Source organism: Triticum urartu, chromosome 7A, assembly GCF_056163025.1.
Source record: "Triticum urartu cultivar PI428250 chromosome 7A, HENAU_Tu73, whole genome shotgun sequence".
In the NCBI taxonomy this organism is placed as follows: domain Eukaryota; kingdom Viridiplantae; phylum Streptophyta; class Magnoliopsida; order Poales; family Poaceae; genus Triticum; species Triticum urartu.
This window is the reverse complement of record NC_141879.1, coordinates 719,934,728-719,953,241: the sequence shown is the minus strand read 5'-3', so window position 1 is coordinate 719,953,241 and position 18,514 is coordinate 719,934,728. Positions and strand designations below refer to the sequence as shown.

Here is an 18,514-nt window from a genome sequence, read left to right as displayed (position 1 = left end):
TCGTTTATTAGTGTAAAAAGATTTCTCAAATCTCCTTTTTTTTATTCTTTTGGTTCCATGTACAAGCTTCTTGTGAAGGGGCGGGTGTCCAATTTATATAATTAATCTTCACCAAATGGAGATATATGGATAGCATATATTCTTAAAAGAGAAAATCATAACAAGACAACGCCCCGCAGATATATGGATAGGCATCTTCTTAAAAGAGAAAATCATCACAAGACAACATCGAGATCAGACTAATTTTTATGAAGGGATTTGGTATAATCCTCGCAAAAGGATTACCATCTAGTCTTAAAGACGTGGTAAGAAAAATTGCTTGGTTTGTGGAGATAGTTCAAGCAATATGTTATTTCTTCCTATAAAAAGAATAATACTGTTGATTGATTTATAAATGTAAGAGAGCCTAAATGTTACTCGTCTCATAATGTAAGACGTTTTTTGACACTACACTAGTGTAAAAAACGTCTTACATTATGGGACGAAGGAAGTAAAAGGTAAATTTCTAACTTAAATAATTATATAATTTAATTTTTTTTATATTCACTTGATATTTTGATGTGAACATTGTTATTGAAATTTAATGTATTTGCACGTTGTGTACAAATAGGTAAAGTATACCAATATTTTTCATTGATATTTTCTTATTTGCTACTTTTCATAGCAAAGAAAATTTATTATAGTGTATCCTGTAATTGATGGTAGAAGATATGAAACACACTTCTATTTAGTACGATGTTGCTTGAAAAATTTACACCATTTTTCTTTTTAAAAATACACAATATTGAAGTTGGTGCATCAGGGCGACTTAAGCTCCAGCTTCGCCCCTGGCTCATGTTGTAGATTTTAATCTAACTATGCTAATTGTGTCCTACTAACCACTAGGGCAATGATGAAACTTGTCACATTCACATTTTTTTATAGATAATGCTTATAAAAATCCGTTAATGCTTTACCATGCTAGTAGTGTTGCACTAGCCACACTAGCCCGATGATGAAACGTGTTACCTTCATAAATTTCTATAGGTGATGTTTATAGAATTATGTTAATGCTTTAGATTTTAGTCAAACTTTTTATTTCTAATAGTGTCTAATAATTACTAATATTCTTTAACTCATGCTACCAGAGCTAGACACATCTATTAAGGTTTTAGATTACATATCTTACTTGATATAGTAAGGACAAGTCAATTTTGTTTTTTACAATGTTACCCTAAATGTCAAGGCGGTGATAACATTATATTTTAGTTGCACTACACACACAAAATCTGAAAAGAAAGGAACGGCCAGGAGAAAGCACCTGCTAGTCCAGATGATTAAGTTTGCCTTCAAGACTTATAGGTTTACCTTCACGTTTGCAACTTCTTGTTTCGGCCTATCAACTTCTTATCTAGAGGCAGTTATTGATCATGTAGATATAGACGTTGTCGATAGTATGTCTTAGAAGCTATAATTATTCTAAGCAATCTTCATTTACTTCGATCGTACTCATGTCTTGTTATTATAAATCATAACTTGCTTGCTAATTTGTTTCTCGACATACCATATTTTAATGTCACTACACAAAATGACCAAGTCTCATTTCCTCTACCATGCTCCTGCACTAAAGTAGAGACAAGTGAATTACTCGGGGAGGACGACATAGTATGAGCACATCACAACAAAACTTATATTTGTAGGTTTTACAAGCAAGTTCAATACATTGGCTACGAATTGTGTTCAATTTAATGTACTTGTTGGCTGTGAAGTATAATTATATGCTTGTTTGTTATGAAAAGTAAAGTGCTTTGTGCAAAATGCATGATGTGTGCGTGTATATTTTTTGTATGCCTTTTTGTCAATTGCAATTCTATGGCTTGCAACAAAACAGAGGTGAAGGCCGGCAATGAAAAGAAAAGGGGGATGCTATCACTCACCAACCAGCGGTCTATGTTCAGAGGTCATCATTGACTGTCCAGTTGGCCCGTCCGTGTTGAAAAAGCCATCACTGACACCTAGCCACTGACAGGCAAGAAGTGTGTCAATGATGATACGATTTGTAATATACAGTTGGTGACATTCGGACTACACGGTGGGAGGAGGAAGATGGCATGAGGAAAAGGGGAGGGAGAGAAGGACGACGAGGAGGAAGAAGGGGGAGGACACAAAAGAGGAAGGAGAAGGGTGACAAGCAACGATACGATTTTTTGGCCTGGTTTTTCGTATAAATTGGGCAACTCTGTTTTGTTTTTCTCTCAAATGAAATTGGCAGTGCACCTGCGTTGCCCCAAAAAGAGAATAATAGCAACGATAGCTTTGCTTTGCTGAGGGCATGCACATTGGTATCTACTCAACCGTCTATAACCCAGGCCATGTAAGATTTTTGTCTGTGTGGAGGAAAGATATTTACAAAAAGGATACAGTCCGTCTGTAGAATTAAAGATCGTCTATTCCCGTAAAAATCACCCCTTGACGTCGTGCTTTCTCCCGTTATACGAGGGGAGTCTGTAACAAACTGTTTCTCTCTTTGGAGAAATATATTTTCTATTTTTTAATCACTCGCTTCGGCCGGCCGCCACGGGCCAACCACCGCCCGTATTAGTTTGTTATAGACAACTAGACAGATGAAGCGTTGTAAGGACATGTCCAATAGTTGATAAAATAATTTTATCTTAAGTCTTGTATGTAATTTAGATATGACAAAAAATGTCTACAATGGGTCATCTATTAGTCTTATTTTCAATAATTGGTTATTCCTAAAAACATGATGAGACATATTGTGCTAAGAGATCATCTCTTGTCTTCTCTTAAATAAAAGAAGACAACTCTTTTCTTATGAGTTATCTCTCCTCCACCTCATCATTTATTCTACGTGACACTCTTAAGATAGCACCATTATACATGCCCTAACCTGCGTCGATAGTACAACCTATATATGATGTGGCATGGTATCATAGACAGACCTTGAGCATGATTGGTTTGATGCCAACACTTGGCAAATGACAAATATTGGCTATTACTTGGTTGGTTACCATGTCTACTTGCCAACATCACAAGAAGTTGTCTTTTTTTTTGGCAATGCTAAATGTTTGGCATCAAGCCAATTATCCTCCTTATTGTCTAAACAAGTGTATGTGCCCTGCGACAAAATTGCAACGACAACTACCACTGTCACAGGAAGGTTCACCGCGATGGCTTAGATGGACTGTCGGTCGAATGTGGTCCAAGCAGGAAAAGCCCACCCGGAGCAGAGGAAAGCGGCGTCCCTCCCGCGCAAAGGGAGCCGCGCCAAAAATCGAAACCCACGCGCTTTCCGCCCCCGACCACGCCCACCTTCCGTTTATATACCCACCCCGCCCGCCACCCCCACTCTCTCTCCCTACCCCCCCCCCCCCCCACCCCACTCCGCCCACGTCTCTTCGCTTCCTCCCACCCACACCCCTACTTGCTTGCTAATTTGTTTTTGAGGTAATAACACCAGTGGTGCTTGAACTTATCATAGATGTTCACTTTAGTGCCTAAACTTGAAAAATACGCCAAACTGGTTCTAAAACTTGTAATGAACGCGCAAATACGGTGCTAATCCTATTCGTAGATGTAAAGTGTGATGCCATGACACTGTATTTTGCTGACATGGCATGTGTCCACTTGTAGAGATGAAACATGATTTTAGTTGGATATACTATGTCTCTATGACTGATAAGTGGGCCCTGTATGCGAGGGCAGAAGAAAACTAAAATAAAAAATGGTGAACACCAGGGTTCAAACCTGCGAACTGAAGAGTGCGGGCAAGCTATGCTAGCCACTACACGAGATAGATTAATATGCGTACTTTGCCCCCTTAGATTTAATGTACAGTGGAATTAAAAGCTTGTGCTATTTAAACTGATTGGAGCTATTGCGGCCCATTTAGCACATTGTTCATTTAAAGAAACTGGCACAAGTCTGTAAAATACAAATCACAGCAATACCATTAAAGGTCAATTATTTGTGTGGTATTAATAGTTATAAATATTATACATATAACTAAAATAACTATTTTCTAAAATGTTCATATACCTTTTAGAATATTCATGTATCATTTAAAAAATATTAACACAATTGAAGTAATAGAGATGAATTATAACAATATTTGTATAATATAATATACTACAAATATTTTTCAAATTATACTTCATAAATATTATTTTAATCATTCAAACATTTGAGTAACTATACAACAATTTTATATTTCATAAGTATGTTGTTTAAGAAAATGTTTCTATAATCAAATATTATTCATAATTTAAAATTTAAAATGTATATATGAATATTCACTCGTGGATTATATTTAAATTATATAAAAATTAATAATATAATCCATGAGCGAAATTATGCACTAGTGAATATTTTTAAGTATTTAGTAAATGTTGTTATCCTTAATTTCTTCAAAATAAATATAAGCCATCCATGTACAAAAATGTTTGTATTCACTATATTTAAAATATTATTTTATAAATAATATATTAATATTTCTTAAACTTACATGATCATTTTTAGTAAGTTAGTTTATTGCATACATTTATATATTTATTTTGTGTGCACACGAATATTTGTGTACCACGAGGTTATTATTTATGTACCACAAATATTTGTAACACACGATATGGCATGGGGCTTAGTTTATAGATTTTTTTAATTATATATGCACACAAATATTTGTATACCACGAGGTAACTATTAATACCCCACAAATATTTGAATCTAACTTTATTATTACGAGTATAATCTACAGACGTTACCGTGTGTAAAATGCAGAGTGGTAGCATGTGTATTGGTGTGGTTATAATTTACAGATATTTTCCCAAAAATAATATGTGCTAAACGGCAGGTACTGATTGCAGCTCACTTAAGTAGCACACGCATTAAAGCTGAGGGGCAAACATTGGCTACATTAAAGCTGAGGAGCAACATTTTAAACATGACGTAACTGGGTGGAGTGGCTGGCGCAACCTGTATTTTCATTTCGGTTCTCTTTTGTACTGACAGACGGGCTCCCCAGTCATAAAGACATAATATTCAACTAAAATCCTATTTCATCGCTACAAGTGGATCCCATGCCACATCAGCTAAATTCAGTGTCATGTCGGCATACTTTACGTCTACGAATAACATTAACACCGTATTTGTATGCTCGCGCCATGTTTTAGAACCAACTTGACGTATTTTTCAAGTTCAGACACTAAAATGAACATCTGTGGCAAGTTCAAGCACCACATAGCTCTTTGTTTTTGGACAGATTATATAATATTCTAATGACACTACACAGAAAGACCAAGTCTCACTCCCTCTACCATGCGCCCGCACTAAAGGAGAGACGGTTGTATTACTTAGGGAGCATTTGGTTCTTGGGCAAGGGCTCGCTCAACCTGACCCGGCAAGGAAGAGGTGGATTTGGTTCCTAAGCGGGCTTACCTCGTTGCCCACAGTTTCCAGGTTTTTCTATGCCGGAGCGAGCGGGCCAATTTGGCTAGCCTTCATCGGCAAGGCTAGCCTAGATAGCAAGGTAAAACGGCAAAAAGAGATCCAAACGCTCCCTTAATTGCTCGGGACGACGGCATAGCATGAGGGCATCACAAACAAGCTTATATTTGTAGGTTTTATTACAACAGTAACAGCAACGATAGCCCTTTTTCTAGACAAAGTAGCAATGATAACTTTTTTTCATTGCCAAAAAAAAGCAACGATAAACTTTTTCTTAGACAAAGTAGTATTTCCTCCGTTTCAAAATAAGTGTCTCAAGCTTAGTATAACTTTGTATTAAAGTTAGTACAAAATTATCTCACAGGAGAAAGATTCACCGCTATGGCTTAGATGGAGTGCAGGTCGAATGTGGCCCAAGCAAGCAAAGCCCACCGGGAACAGAGGAGAGGAGAGGAGTGGAGAGCTTTGTCCCGCGCAAAGGGAGCCGCCCCAAAAATCGAAACCCGCGCGCTTTCCGGCCCCCCGACCGCGCCCGCCTTCCGCTCATATACCTCCCACTCTCTCACTCTCTCTTCGCATTCCGCCCGCCACCTCCCACACCCACGCCCACACCCCTACGAGCTACCCTACTTCCGTACGATCGAGACCGCCCCTCTCCCTCTCCCCCTCCCCGCATCTCGCCGCCGGTCGCCGGAGGCCGGAGGGAGCCCGCCCGCCCGCCTGCCCCCGCAGGCAGGTAATCGCTCGCCCGCCGGCCGCCCCAGCATTAGCTTGCTTTATTATGATTTTTTTTTTGGGGGGCGAGGGTTTCGATTTGGGCCTTTTTGGGGAAGGGGATTTGCTTCCTTGCTTTTGGTCGCCCCGCTCGCTGATCGCCGGCGCGCGATCCGTGATTTGGGGACATTCGATTTCCCCCAATTTCTCCGAGAGTTCCGGTCGGTCGGCCGGTGATTTTGCCTCCCCGGCGGGGGCACGTAGACGGCCGATGTTCCGCCGGAGCTCGACCTGGGCACGCGAGCAGGAAGATCGGCCGCCCTCGACCAGGCCCTCCATCGCTTCCGACCGGGGGGCGGGTTTTCCGCCTCGCCTTGTCTGCGCGCCTGCGTGCTTGCTCGTGTCGCCTCAGATGGATGGATGGATGGATGATTACCGGCCTGGCAGGGCTGGAATGGCGATGCGGGTGTGTGCGTGCTTTCGCTTCTCTTCCGTGTAGCCGTGCGCCTCCCCGCATTTCCGTCGCTCGGCCCAGCTACTAGCCCCGCCCGCTTTGTGTACTCGGCGTCTTGGTCGTCGCCCCATCTGGTTCGAATCCAGACGGGTGTCCCTGCTTCCATGTTCGGTCTATTGCGGCATCGCTAGCTGTGTTTGCGTTTCCGCATTTTGACTTCTGATTCTGATGTTTCTCTGATGGCATATCCCGTGGTTTTCTTGCGCAGGTGCTGGATCTGTGAGTGCGTGAGCCTCCCTAGCTTGCTGGGGTCTGGATTGCCCCGGTGAGGTGGCTATGTCCTTACTCAACCGTCAATGAACTAGTAATTGGATTGTTGTTGTGATTGCTTGCAATCAAATCAGCCATAAGTTATTGCCTTTGCCGCCTCCTGTGTGCTGCTCTACTTATTAACTGTGGTTATGGTGCCATCGTGGCGCTGTTGCTTAATTAGTGCCTACTGTTGCTAACTAGTATGTGATCTCTTGGAGTAAAATCAGCTGGGAGCCTGGGAGCTGTTGCCCTTGCTTCCTTTGTGCGCTGCTCTCCTTGCCAGCTGTGCTTACTGTTTCAATGTTGCTTAGTTGCTTAATTTTTTTTGCTCCAATGATGAGATCTAGTTGCCTGTCGGCAAGTTGGAGACATTGTTTTTGTCGTTGCATATTAATGCCGGTGAATTTGCTTGCCTTAGCATGTTATGCGGAATGTGCTCCCACATAGTTGCATAGGATAAACTTATATTGTTCAACTGCTGCCCCTTTCATATTTGGCGCACTCATTGTTATGCCCCGTAGATGCTTTCATTATCCTGTAGGCTTATACATCATTACGTGTCTCTTCAATGTTTGCTTAGTGACTAATTTTGTTTGCTCCAGTGATGAGATCTAGGCGCCTGTTGGCAAGTTGGTGACATCATTGTCGTCTTTGCATATAAATGATGGTGAATTTGTTTGCTATAGCGTGTCATGCACAATCTGCTCAACTTTTATTGCATAGGATGAAACTGATATTGTTCAACCATTGCCCCTTTTATATTTGGCACGCTCATTGTTACATCCTGTAGATGCTTTCCTTATCCTGTACGCTTGTACATCATTACGTGTCTCTTCAATGGTTGCTTAGTGGCTAATTCTGTTTGCTCCATTGATGAGCTCTAGGCGCCTTGGCGGTGTTGTCATTGTCTTTGCATATCAATGCTGGTGAAATTTCTTGACTTAATGTTTTATGGAGAATGTGTTCCTACATAGCTGCATAGGATAAAACTCATATTGTTCAACTGCTGTTACATTTAGTGCACTCATTGTTATGTCCCGGAGATGCTTTCATTACCCTATTGGCTTGTACATCATGTGTCTCTTAAATGATTTCTATAAACTGGATGTCATTAGTTGTGTCCAAGTTGTGTTAATGGGCTGCTGCTTTGTGATGGGACCACCAAACTCCTGATTTTGCAGTTTGATTGCTACATTTATCTCAACTTCTAGTTGACATTTCTACTTGATTATAGAATTTTACAGGGGACTTATGCCGAAATTTCTGAATCTGATTCTGACTATGATGCTTCTCTAATGATATATCCTGTTGTTTTGTTGCACAGGATTCTTGATCTCGGTCGTGGATCTGTGAGTGTCAGTGTGTGACCCTCCCTAGCTTGGTGAGATCTGCGGATTCCACCGGTGAGGTAACCATGTCCTTCCTCATCCATTGATGAACTAGTAGCTGAATTGCTGTTGTGATCACTTGCAATCGAATCACCCTGGAGTTGTTGCCCTTGCTGCCTCCTGTGCGCTGCTCTCCTTATTAACCGTGGATGTGGTTGCACCTCAGCAGTGCTGTTGCTTAATTAGTTGCTACTGCTACTAACTAGTATTTGCTCACTTGGAATCAAATCAGCTGGGAGCTGTTGCACTTGTTAACTGTGATTACTGTGTCAATGTTGCTTAGTGCCTTAATTTATTTGCTCCAATGAGGAGATCTAGGTGCCTGTCGGCAGGCCGGCGACATTGTCGCCGTCTTTGCATATTAATGCTGGTGAATTTGCTTGCCTTAGCGTGTTATGTGGAATCTGACTGTTCAACTGCGGCCCCTTTTGTGGCGCGCTTATTTTTACGCCCTGGAGATGCTTTCATTGCCCTGTAGGCTTGTACATCATGTGTCTCTTCAATAGTTGCTATAAAAACTGGATCAGATGTCATTAACTCTGTCCGATTTCATTGTTATATGTGTCAATGAACTAGGTCCTTTTTTGTCAATATGTTAATGAACTGTTGCTTTGTGATGTAACCGCCAAACTCCTGATTTTGCAGCTTTATTGCTACATTTATGTCAACTTCTAGCTGACATATCTGCTTGATTATGAAACTTTACAGGGGAGTTATGACGAAATTTCCGCATCTCGCTTCTACTGCAGGTATGTTTGCCTTGCTATTTCTGTTCCTACATTTTAGGCATCAATTTATTAGTTCATGGCTTCCTGCAATATTGCACGTCTCCGCATTGTTAGACTACGGCCTGTTATTGTTCTTTTTTTATGAGTTCAATATGTGGTGTTATATTTGGTCTAAAAAAAGTTGTGTAGTATATGAAGCAATGAATGCTACCATTGTGAAAACTGTTCCCCCTGAGCCACTCCCGCGAGCGGACGGGGAACCAGCGGCCGCCGCCACCCCCTCCCCTCCGCCCCCTCACTCACCGCCGCCTAGAGGCGCCGCCGGCGAAGCCTAGCCGGCGTAAGTGGCGGCGGGGCTTCTCCTTTCCCTACCGCGTGGAAACTCTAGCGGGTGAGGGATGGCTGGCCGCTGGTGGCGCTGGGCTATGGCGGGGCGCGGCGTCGGGCACGCGAGGAGGCCGTGGCGCCGTCTGGTGGTGGCGCGGCCTCTTCCTGCTGCTTGGCTGTGGCTCGGCGGCAGCTGGTGCCTCAGCCCAGGTTGGTGATGCAGGCAGCCTTCTTCGGGTGGATTTGTGCGAGACGGGCCGGTCAGATGGGCCTGATATGCTGCTGGCGGCCCGTCTGGTGGAGAGGGCCGAGGCCAGCAGGGGCCACGGGCGACCGGTGCTGTCGTGGGTCGTCTGGCCATGCTGGTGGCGTGGCTGCGGTGGTGGAGGTGCGTATGCGCCCCAGCGTCTGGTCAGGCCTCTTCCCCGGCACCTGGACGACGACATGTGGCGTTGGAAGGCTTCCCTTGGGTCCATCCTTGGCGGCTGTGGCGGCAGTCCTACCCCCCCTCTTCAGCGGACAACTGCTTCGGGGGGAAAGGCCAGTAGGAGGCATGGGGGCTCCGACGTGGTCGAGCCGCCTGTCACCGGCGCAGGGGGTGCGTGGCCGTGTGCCGCTCCTCCCCCTTCCCCCTTCCCTGGCATGGTGCTCGCTGATTGCTACCTGGCGATGCTTGAGGCGGGACGGTCGCTGGCGGTTCCGGCGATGGTTGGGGTTGGCAGTGCTGTCCAAAGCCTTCCCCTTTGATGTTCTTGGGGCAGTTTGGAAGCAGGGCGGCGGCGGAAGGCGCGTTGGTCTTAGCAGATTGTGTGGCTCGGGTGCGGGTGAGCAAACATGGCCACTCGGGTGGTATGGATGTGGGTGGTTGACGGAGTGGGGGTGTGTTGGAGGGGTTGGAGCAACGGGGTACATCACTTGCCCAGTCTTTGGACTGGCCGACGGTGACGGCGGCCGTGGGCGTGTTTCCTCCTTGCAGGAGGAGTCGCGGTGCTCCCTCTCCCTTCGTGTTGCTCCGGGTGAAAACTTGATCCGCGGGACCGGACGGTGGTGGCTATTGTGGTCGTGCCCTTCTTGGAGGCACCGTTTTGGTGTCCCCGCTACGAAGTTGGCCGTCTCACTTCTCCTCGGCTCAAAGTGGTTCTTCTTTGCTCATTTGTAGTGTCCTAGTAGTCGTTGGGGTGGTGTGTTGGTGCCCGACACCTTGTATCTTGCCTTGGGTGTGTTTGTTGAGTGCGGTCGTGGCGTGAGTTTGTATCAGTTCTCTCGGATGTATGCGGTGGTGGTTGCTTTATAATATAAAGCGGAGGGAAACCCTTTTTCGTCATAATGATACCATTGTTATTTATTGATAAGTTTGCCATCTCAGGCGTTTAATTGATCACTCGCCAATATATTTTACAAGGCCGCTATGCACTGGGAGTCTTAGCTAGAAGCCTAGAACTACTTTTTCTATCATGAGTTAGTTGAAGCTTGGCTAGAGCATAATTAAATTGGGTGGACGATCAAATAATGTGTAGTTAACCATGAGCTTCCAGCTGGAGGAAAGTATAGATGATATCAAAGTAAATAAATGTAACTTCTAAATCACATAGCAAGTAACTGTCGTTCACCAGTTAGTAACCAACCAAATATGTATAGGATATGCACGACAACAAGAGAACTGAGTGCCACTCCATTGGCTAGTTGCATGAATGCATGCCCGGCCCACCATGTTTGAGGCTTGGCCTCCGTGTGGTGCCTCATGGGTTGTTTCTTCTTACTATAAAACTCCACATAGGGTCGAGTTTTGTATAACCTAAGACAACTTGAGAACCGAGCATCCCTTAGCAAGTGTGCCCAACCCACCCGTGTTCGATGCTAAAAAGGTCACATGGTGCTTCCTCTGCGGGGTGCCTCATGCGTTATTTCTCTTACTAAAAAAGTCACAGGGTGATTCCCCTGTTGGGTTGTACGTCTATGTTTTCAATACAAGATAACTTGTCTCGCGCCCTAGCAGAATTTATTCATTTGTGATACACAAGTGTAAGCTATTAGTTTTCGCTAACTAGCCAAGTAGTTCTTGTTTAGTCTTCTTATTTGTTTTGGCTTTCTGGTTTGTTGCTTTATTTTGATTTTGTTGTTGTAAGTTCTGTGTCATCTTGAAGTTTTCCTAGTACAAGATGACACACATATGTGTGTGTTCGACGAAAAGAGCTTAAGTTATTAGGGAGTAATCTGCTCAGATACATATGATAGCCACATCTTGATTTGATTAGTGATAGCACTTAATATGCCATGCTCCGAGTTTTGTGCTCAGTGCCACATCTTGATTTGATTAGGCATAGCACTTAACACGACATGCTCCGAGTTTTGGGCTCAGTGCAGAATCCAAGTTCATATTGATAATAATAAGTATTAAATATTGACCAGCATTTATTTTCTCGTCTTTTGAATGCACTCCATTTAATATTCTTATGTATGGGGTTCATCTGATGTTTATATTCTCGCATCTTGTTCAGTTCTTAATGTGTCTGTCATTTTCTGCTTTTCAGGAACAAAGAGGCGCAGACCTAAGCTTCATAAGACGGAAGATGAGACCGAGGATGACAACAATATTAATAAAGAGAACAACGGTACCACTAACAATGGTCATGACACCATTGTCTCCAAGAGACCAAAGAGAACAGCTGCCTGTTCTAATTTCAAACAGAAGGCAGTTTACTTGTCTGAAGAAGATATGCTTGTCACAATCAAGGACATTCGGATTGAAGAGGAAACAGAGGCTGTTAGGTTGACAAAAACAGGGCCTGAAGATAAGAAACCTCGCAGAAAACTCTGTGATTTCATCCTGCATGATGGAGATGGTAATCCGCAACCTTTTGAAATGTCTCGAAGTGATGGTATCTCCATAACAGCTGTTGTCATGCCCTTTGACGCTGATATGAAAAAGCCCAGGGAAAAGGGAATACGCTGTGAGAGATTTGGGCCAATCAAGGACTGGGCAATTTCTGGCTATAAAGAAAACACTGTGATAATTTGGCTCTCAACAGAACTAGCTGATTATGAATGTGTGAAGCCAGCAAGTAGTTACCGGTCTTTTTTTGATCTTTTCAGTCAGAAGGCCCATATCTGTGTTGAAGTTTACAGAAAGCTAGTCAGGTCAGTTGGCGGAAATCCTTTGCTGGGTCTGGAAGAGTTGCTTGCTAGTGTTGTACGTTCCATTAATTCAGAGAGAAGTTTCAATGGAACAGTGAGAAAGGACTTTGTAATCTCAATTGGTGAGTTTATCCATAACCAGCTTACTGCATTGGACCATACAGCAAACAACGATGATGAGATACTGTCCACACTGCCTGCTCTTGTTGCCCTAAGAAATGGATGTAAATCTAGGGTGGAATTCAGCAGGTTGGCAGCTATGACCTCAGATGGAACTCTGACGATCAAGGATGGGCAGTGTAAGGAGGCGACTGAAAACGAGGATGAAGATGAGAAATTAGCAAGACTGTTGCAGGATGAGGAAGAGTGGAAGATGAACAAGAAGCAGAGAGGCAAGCATGAGAATTCACAGAAAAATGTCTATATCAAGATCTGTGAAACAGAGATCGCGAATGACTACCCAATGCCAGCATACTATAAACCATCTAGCGTAGAAATGGATGAGTACATGCTTGACAGCGAAGATGCCATGCTTGTGGAGGAACTGCCAACAAGAATACTCAACAATTGGGCTCTGTATAATTCAGATGCCAGACTTATCCCTTTGGAGCTCATTCCTATGAAGGCAGGTGCTGAAAATGACATAGTGATCTTTGGGTCTGGTTTTATGAGAGAAGATGATCATAACTTCTGTTCAACAGCCGAGTCAACACAGTCATCTTCTTCCTCAAGTAAATCTGACCAGGAAGATAAAGGGATTGCAGTTTATCTAAGTCCAATCAAGGAATGGGTTGTAGAATTTGGTGGTGAAATGATCTGCATATTAATTCGAACTGACATAGCTTGGTAAATACTCCTGCAACTCCAGTTACCTCTGTATTACAAGCACACTTGCTCAATAGCTTGCCATGCATTTCGGATCTTCTGTCTTGAAATTTGTATTTTATTTTATGCACAGAATCTTGCAATTTCTTCCGATGAAAGCTCCCTCTAACTTACATATGGATCTCAATTATTTCAGGTACAAATTACGCCAGCCAACAAAGCAGTATGCGCCATGGTGTGACACTGTCCTTAAAACAGCAAGGCTGGCTGTCAGTGTCATCGCCCTTCTAAAAGAACAAACTCGCGCTTCCAAACTTGCTTTCGCTGATGTTGTTAAGAGAGTAGCCGAATTTGAGAAAGGGCACTGTGCATTTATTTCAACAAATGCAGCGCTTGTTGAAAGATATGTTGTGGTGCATGGACAGATAATTCTTCAGCAGTTTGCAAGTTATCCAGAAAGGACTATTCAACAAAGTGCCTTCATCACTGGACTTCTTGCAAAGATGGAAGAACGAAGGCACATAAAACTAGCGATGAAGAAAAAAAATCAGGCAACAAGGGGAGAGAATCTGAACCCAAGTGCAAATATGGGCCCAATACTTAAAAGAAAACTTATGCGTGCGACAACTACAGGGTTGATCAGCAAGATATGGAGTGATTACTATGCAACTCATTTCCCAGAGGATTCCAAGGAGGGAGATGAGAATGATGACCAGAAGGAAATTGAGGAGGAACAGGAAGAGAATGAAGATGATGATGCTGAGGTGGAGGTTAAAGTTGACGAGGAAGCTGTTTTTAGGACCCCACCATCAACGAGGTCTAAAAAGTCATCAACAAATGCTTGTAAAGAAATTGAATGGGAGGGCCAAACAGTTGGGAAAACACTCTCTGGAGAAGTTCTGTACAAATGTGCTAGAGTTCGAGATCTCAGTATTGCTGTTGGTGGGGCAGTCACACTAGAAGATGATTCAGGAGAAACCATCATGTGTTTTGTTGAGTATATGCATGAGAAACATGATGGTACACAAATGATCCATGGAAGAATTCTGCAAAAGGGTTCACACACTGTCCTTGGCAATGCTGCAAATGAACGAGAGGTTTTCTTTACTAATGGTTGTTTGGAATTCGAAACAAGTGACATCAAGGAATCAGTGTCCGTCAATTTTCAGCAGGTTCCTTGGGGCCACAAGTGCAGAAAGGAGCATTTAGAAGCTATTAAGATGGAGAGGGCCAAGGCAGAGGACAGGAAGAGGAAAGGTTTGCCTGTGGAGTATATCTGCAAAAGCTTATACTGTCCTGAGAAAGGTGCCTTTTTCTCCCTCCCTTCTGATAAACTGGGCACTGGAACTGGCCGCTGTAGTTCTTGTGAGGAGCGAGAAGCAGTTGGTGATGAATTCAAGATATTATCAGAGACCAGCTTTGTCCTCAAGAATGTTACATACAGTGTTCATGACTTTCTGTACATCAGGCCTGAGTTTTTCTCTGAAGTCGAGGGTCAGGGGACCTACAAGGCTGGAAGAAATGTAGGCCTGAAGCCTTATGTGGTGTGTCACCTGCAGAGTATCAAAGCTTCTGCTGGATCGAAGAAAGCTAATCCAGAATCAACCAAAGTCAGTGTAAGAAGGTTATACAGGCCAGATGATATTTCATCAGCTAAAGCTTACTCTTCAGACATCAGAGAGGTTTGTTGCTTTTTGCCTTGTTGTTTAAGGTCTAGTATTCACTTCAAAAATATTCACTTCATTGTTGTTTATCTGCATAGCGATCGTCATACGCCTGTTATTCCTCATAACCTTTTGGTTTGTACATTTGGTCTTTAATATTTATTCTTTGTTGTTTGATGATCCAGGTTTACTACAGTGAAGATGTAGTGAGTGTGCCAGTTGTGATGATAGAGGGGAAATGTGAGGTTACAGCAAAGAACGACCTTCCAAACCCAAATCTTCCAGTAGTGGTTGATCATGCCTTTTACTGTGAATATCTTTATGACCCTAAGACTGGAGCTCTCAAGCAGGTTAGTTATTGCCAAAATTCAGCTTTTGATCTTCACCAGTTACTTTGCATTTATTTTGTTGAGAAACTGCTTCAGATAGTTGACTGAGCCTGTCTTGTCTTTGAACCAGCTACCGACCAATGTTAAGCTCACGATCCTGACAAGGAAGGCACAGGCTGTAAAAAAGAATAAAGGAAAGCAGATTTGTGACGTTTTGCAAGCTGATTCTGACAAACAGAAGAATGTGACACCAGAAAACTGTCTTGCAACCCTTGATATTTTTGCTGGCTGTGGAGGTTTGTCTGAAGGGTTGCAGCTATCTGGTAATTATATTTCCATCTGCATGTTTTTTATTAGATGCTTGCTGGAAGATAGAACAAACTTGGCCTCCATATACTTTCTGATCATTTGACTTTACAGGCGCATCACGTACAAAATGGGCAATTGAATATGAAGAACCTGCTGGGGATGCATTTGGTGAAAATCATCCAGAGGCAGTGGTATTTGTGGAGAACTGCAATGTGATTCTGAAGTATGCAGCCACCTTTCCCCCCTTTGGACGCACTAAACCTATTATTCCTGTATCTCCCAACTCACATGTGACCATTTGCCTTTGCAGGGCAATAATGGACAAGTGTGGTGATGTTGATGATTGCATCTCAACTACCGAGGCTTCTGAACGGGCAGCTAAACTTTCAGATGAAAAGATTAAAAATCTCCCTGTGCCAGGTGAAGTAGAGTTCATCAATGGTGGCCCTCCATGCCAGGTTGGTTGTTTCATCTATATGCCAGGAGAATGCTCGATGCTTTGTTAATCTTCAGTGCTGCTGCTTGACACTCTGTCCATCTTTTCTCAGGGGTTCTCTGGAATGAACAGATTCAACCAAAGTCCATGGAGCAAAGTTCAGTGTGAGATGATTTTGGCATTCCTGTCCTTTGCGGAGTATTTCCGGCCTAGGTTCTTCCTTTTGGAAAATGTTAGGAACTTTGTTTCATTCAACAAAGGCCAGACCTTCAGACTGACACTAGCATCACTGCTGGAGATGGGATACCAGGTGCTTGACACTTGCTCTCCTCTGTTTTTGCTTGTACTATATGGCATTCCTTCATTCCCACATGTTCTAAACTTCTCTGCATTTTTTATAGGTTCGGTTTGGGATTTTAGAGGCAGGTGCTTATGGTGTTGCACAGTCCAGGAAAAGGGCATTCATCTGGGCTGCTGCACCTGGGGAGACCCTTCCTGATTGGCCTGAACCGATGCACGTCTTCTCCAGCCCTGAGCTGAAAATCAATCTACCAGAAGGGAAATACTATGCCGCTGCTAAGAGCACTGCTGGAGGGGCTCCTTTCCGCTCTATAACAGTCAGGGATACAATTGGTGATCTGCCGCCGGTGGAGAATGGTGCCAGCAAACCAACAATACCGGTAGGTGTATAGTACATCCCTACTCCCACTTCAGTCCGTTGTGTCAGTGCTCTTGCTTGATATGCACAAGCTGAATTTTCTCCCTTGTGTGCTGTAGTATGCAAGTGAGCCTGTCTCCTGGTTCCAGAAGAAGATTCGAGGTGATGCATCTTCGCTGAGTGATCACATAGCTAAAGAAATGAATGAGCTCAATCTCATAAGGTGCAAGCACATCCCGAAGCGCCCTGGCTGTGACTGGCATGACCTCCCAGATGAGAAGGTAGCATTCTGCCATTTTCTTTTTCATTCGACGCAAATCCTTTTCTGCTGCTTTCTACCGCCTTGTTTGTTGGTAGCCAATCATGTGATGTACTGATAGCTGATTTTCATCATGCTGTGCGTGCAGGTGAAGCTATCGACAGGGCAAACGGTGGAGTTGATCCCTTGGTGCTTGCCGAACACGGCCAAGAGGCACAACCAGTGGAAAGGCTTGTACGGGAGGTTGGATTGGGAGGGCAACTTCCCCACATCTGTGACAGATCCCCAGCCAATGGGCAAGGTCGGCATGTGCTTCCACCCTGATCAGGACAGGATCATCACTGTTCGTGAGTGCGCCCGATCCCAGGTAAAATACTTTGCCAACATATATACTCCCAAAAATGATACCACTGCATAGATTACTACACAGTAATACACCTGCTGGTGCTTTGAAAATTACACTTGACTAAAATGAAGCATACGGTTCAGACTTCAGAGTTCACAGTAGTTTTTGTTCCCCATCGTTGCTTCTACCAGGGTTTAAGATTGAGCTATTTTATGAGAATCAGATCGTAGTGCTAATATTGCATAGACTCTAGTAGACAGTAATATACCCCTGGTGCCTGGACATTTACGCTTGACTAAAATGAAGCATATAGTTCATACTAGTTTTTGTTCCCATCAATGCTGCTACTAGAGTACTAGACTGAACCATTTTATCAAATAATTGGATCATAATTATGCATTTGTACAAGCACAATGGCCTTGTCCGTGATCTGTAGGCAGATCAGAACCTAATGCATTATGCTATGAATCGAATGCATCTGCTGATATATTCTGAAGATCTCTGATCCAATCCCATGACATGACTGACATGAATGTGCTCGCAGGGCTTCCCTGATGGATACCATTTCGCTGGCAACATCCAGAGCAAGCACCGGCAGATCGGGAACGCTGTGCCGCCTCCCCTCTCCTACATGCTAGGGAGGAAGCTCAAGCAAGCCATCGACGGCAAGCCTTGACTGGCTTAAGTTCACTGCATGATACAAGGCTCGTCATTTTTTGGTTGGTCCGAGTGGGACTTAATTTATCATTGGCCCCTATATGTATGTTCTGGGAGTAATTGACTCTGAAGCTATTACAGGCTGGCCGCCTGAGCTGCCTTTTGTGTATCTGATGTGCTCTTCGTAAGAGGAGGATTAAAAGCATCAGATGCTATTGGATGGATGGATGAAGTTTATAGAGGGAACAGACTCTTAGCACCGGGGGCGTAATCTTTTTGTAAACAACTGTGATGCCAATTTTCCGTTCCTGCAACTTTGCAAGTGTCTTCCAAAGTTGTGAAGGGAAAATATAGCATCAATCTTACCTTTCGTATTGGCCACCTGAATGAAACCAACTCTTGAGCTCACTTTGTCACCTTGTCTCCGTTTCATGCATTGACTTTTGTAAGAATCAATCTCCTTTGCTGACCTGTTGCTGTGGTGTTTTCTGGATGGATGCAGTTTTCTGTTGGCATCAGAATCAACTGTTG

The 18,514-nt window shown here is 43.5% G+C and overlaps 1 protein-coding gene across 6 annotated transcripts; it reads left to right on the top strand.

Moving 5' to 3' along the window:
• Positions 1 to 6,007: 6,007 nt before the first annotated feature.
• Positions 6,008 to 18,409, top strand: LOC125523558 (DNA (cytosine-5)-methyltransferase 1A). 6 transcript variants are annotated; one of them, XM_087535360.1, is made up of 15 exons: positions 6,008 to 6,178; positions 6,879 to 7,020; positions 8,247 to 8,330; positions 9,019 to 9,059; positions 11,897 to 13,346; positions 13,522 to 15,007; positions 15,175 to 15,339; positions 15,449 to 15,641; positions 15,739 to 15,850; positions 15,938 to 16,085; positions 16,176 to 16,373; positions 16,465 to 16,743; positions 16,841 to 17,002; positions 17,129 to 17,347; positions 17,871 to 18,408. In XM_087535360.1, exons 4-15 carry the CDS (start codon positions 9,026 to 9,028, stop codon positions 18,000 to 18,002), a joined length of 4,578 nt encoding a protein of 1,525 aa, XP_087391486.1. In that variant the 5' UTR covers positions 6,008 to 6,178; positions 6,879 to 7,020; positions 8,247 to 8,330; positions 9,019 to 9,025; the 3' UTR covers positions 18,003 to 18,408. The 6 variants fall into 6 exon arrangements, with proteins under 6 accessions (XP_087391486.1, XP_087391484.1, XP_087391485.1 ...); XM_087535358.1 differs by having other exon boundaries at positions 6,879 to 6,935; positions 15,739 to 16,085; positions 17,871 to 18,409; XM_087535359.1 differs by having other exon boundaries at positions 6,879 to 6,940; positions 8,247 to 8,325; positions 15,739 to 16,085; positions 17,871 to 18,409.
• Positions 18,410 to 18,514: the final 105 nt, after the last annotated feature.

Bases quoted from the DNA above. Each gene is read 5' to 3' on its own strand.
- LOC125523558 (XM_087535358.1), top strand. From the start codon at position 9,026: ATGACGAAATTTCCGCATCTCGCTTCTACTGCAG. The intron at 15,008-15,174 runs GTTTGTTGCTTT...TTGATGATCCAG, and splicing joins ACTCTTCAGACATCAGAGAG to GTTTACTACAGTGAAGATGT. The intron at 17,348-17,870 runs GTAAAATACTTT...ATGTGCTCGCAG, and splicing joins GTGAGTGCGCCCGATCCCAG to GGCTTCCCTGATGGATACCA.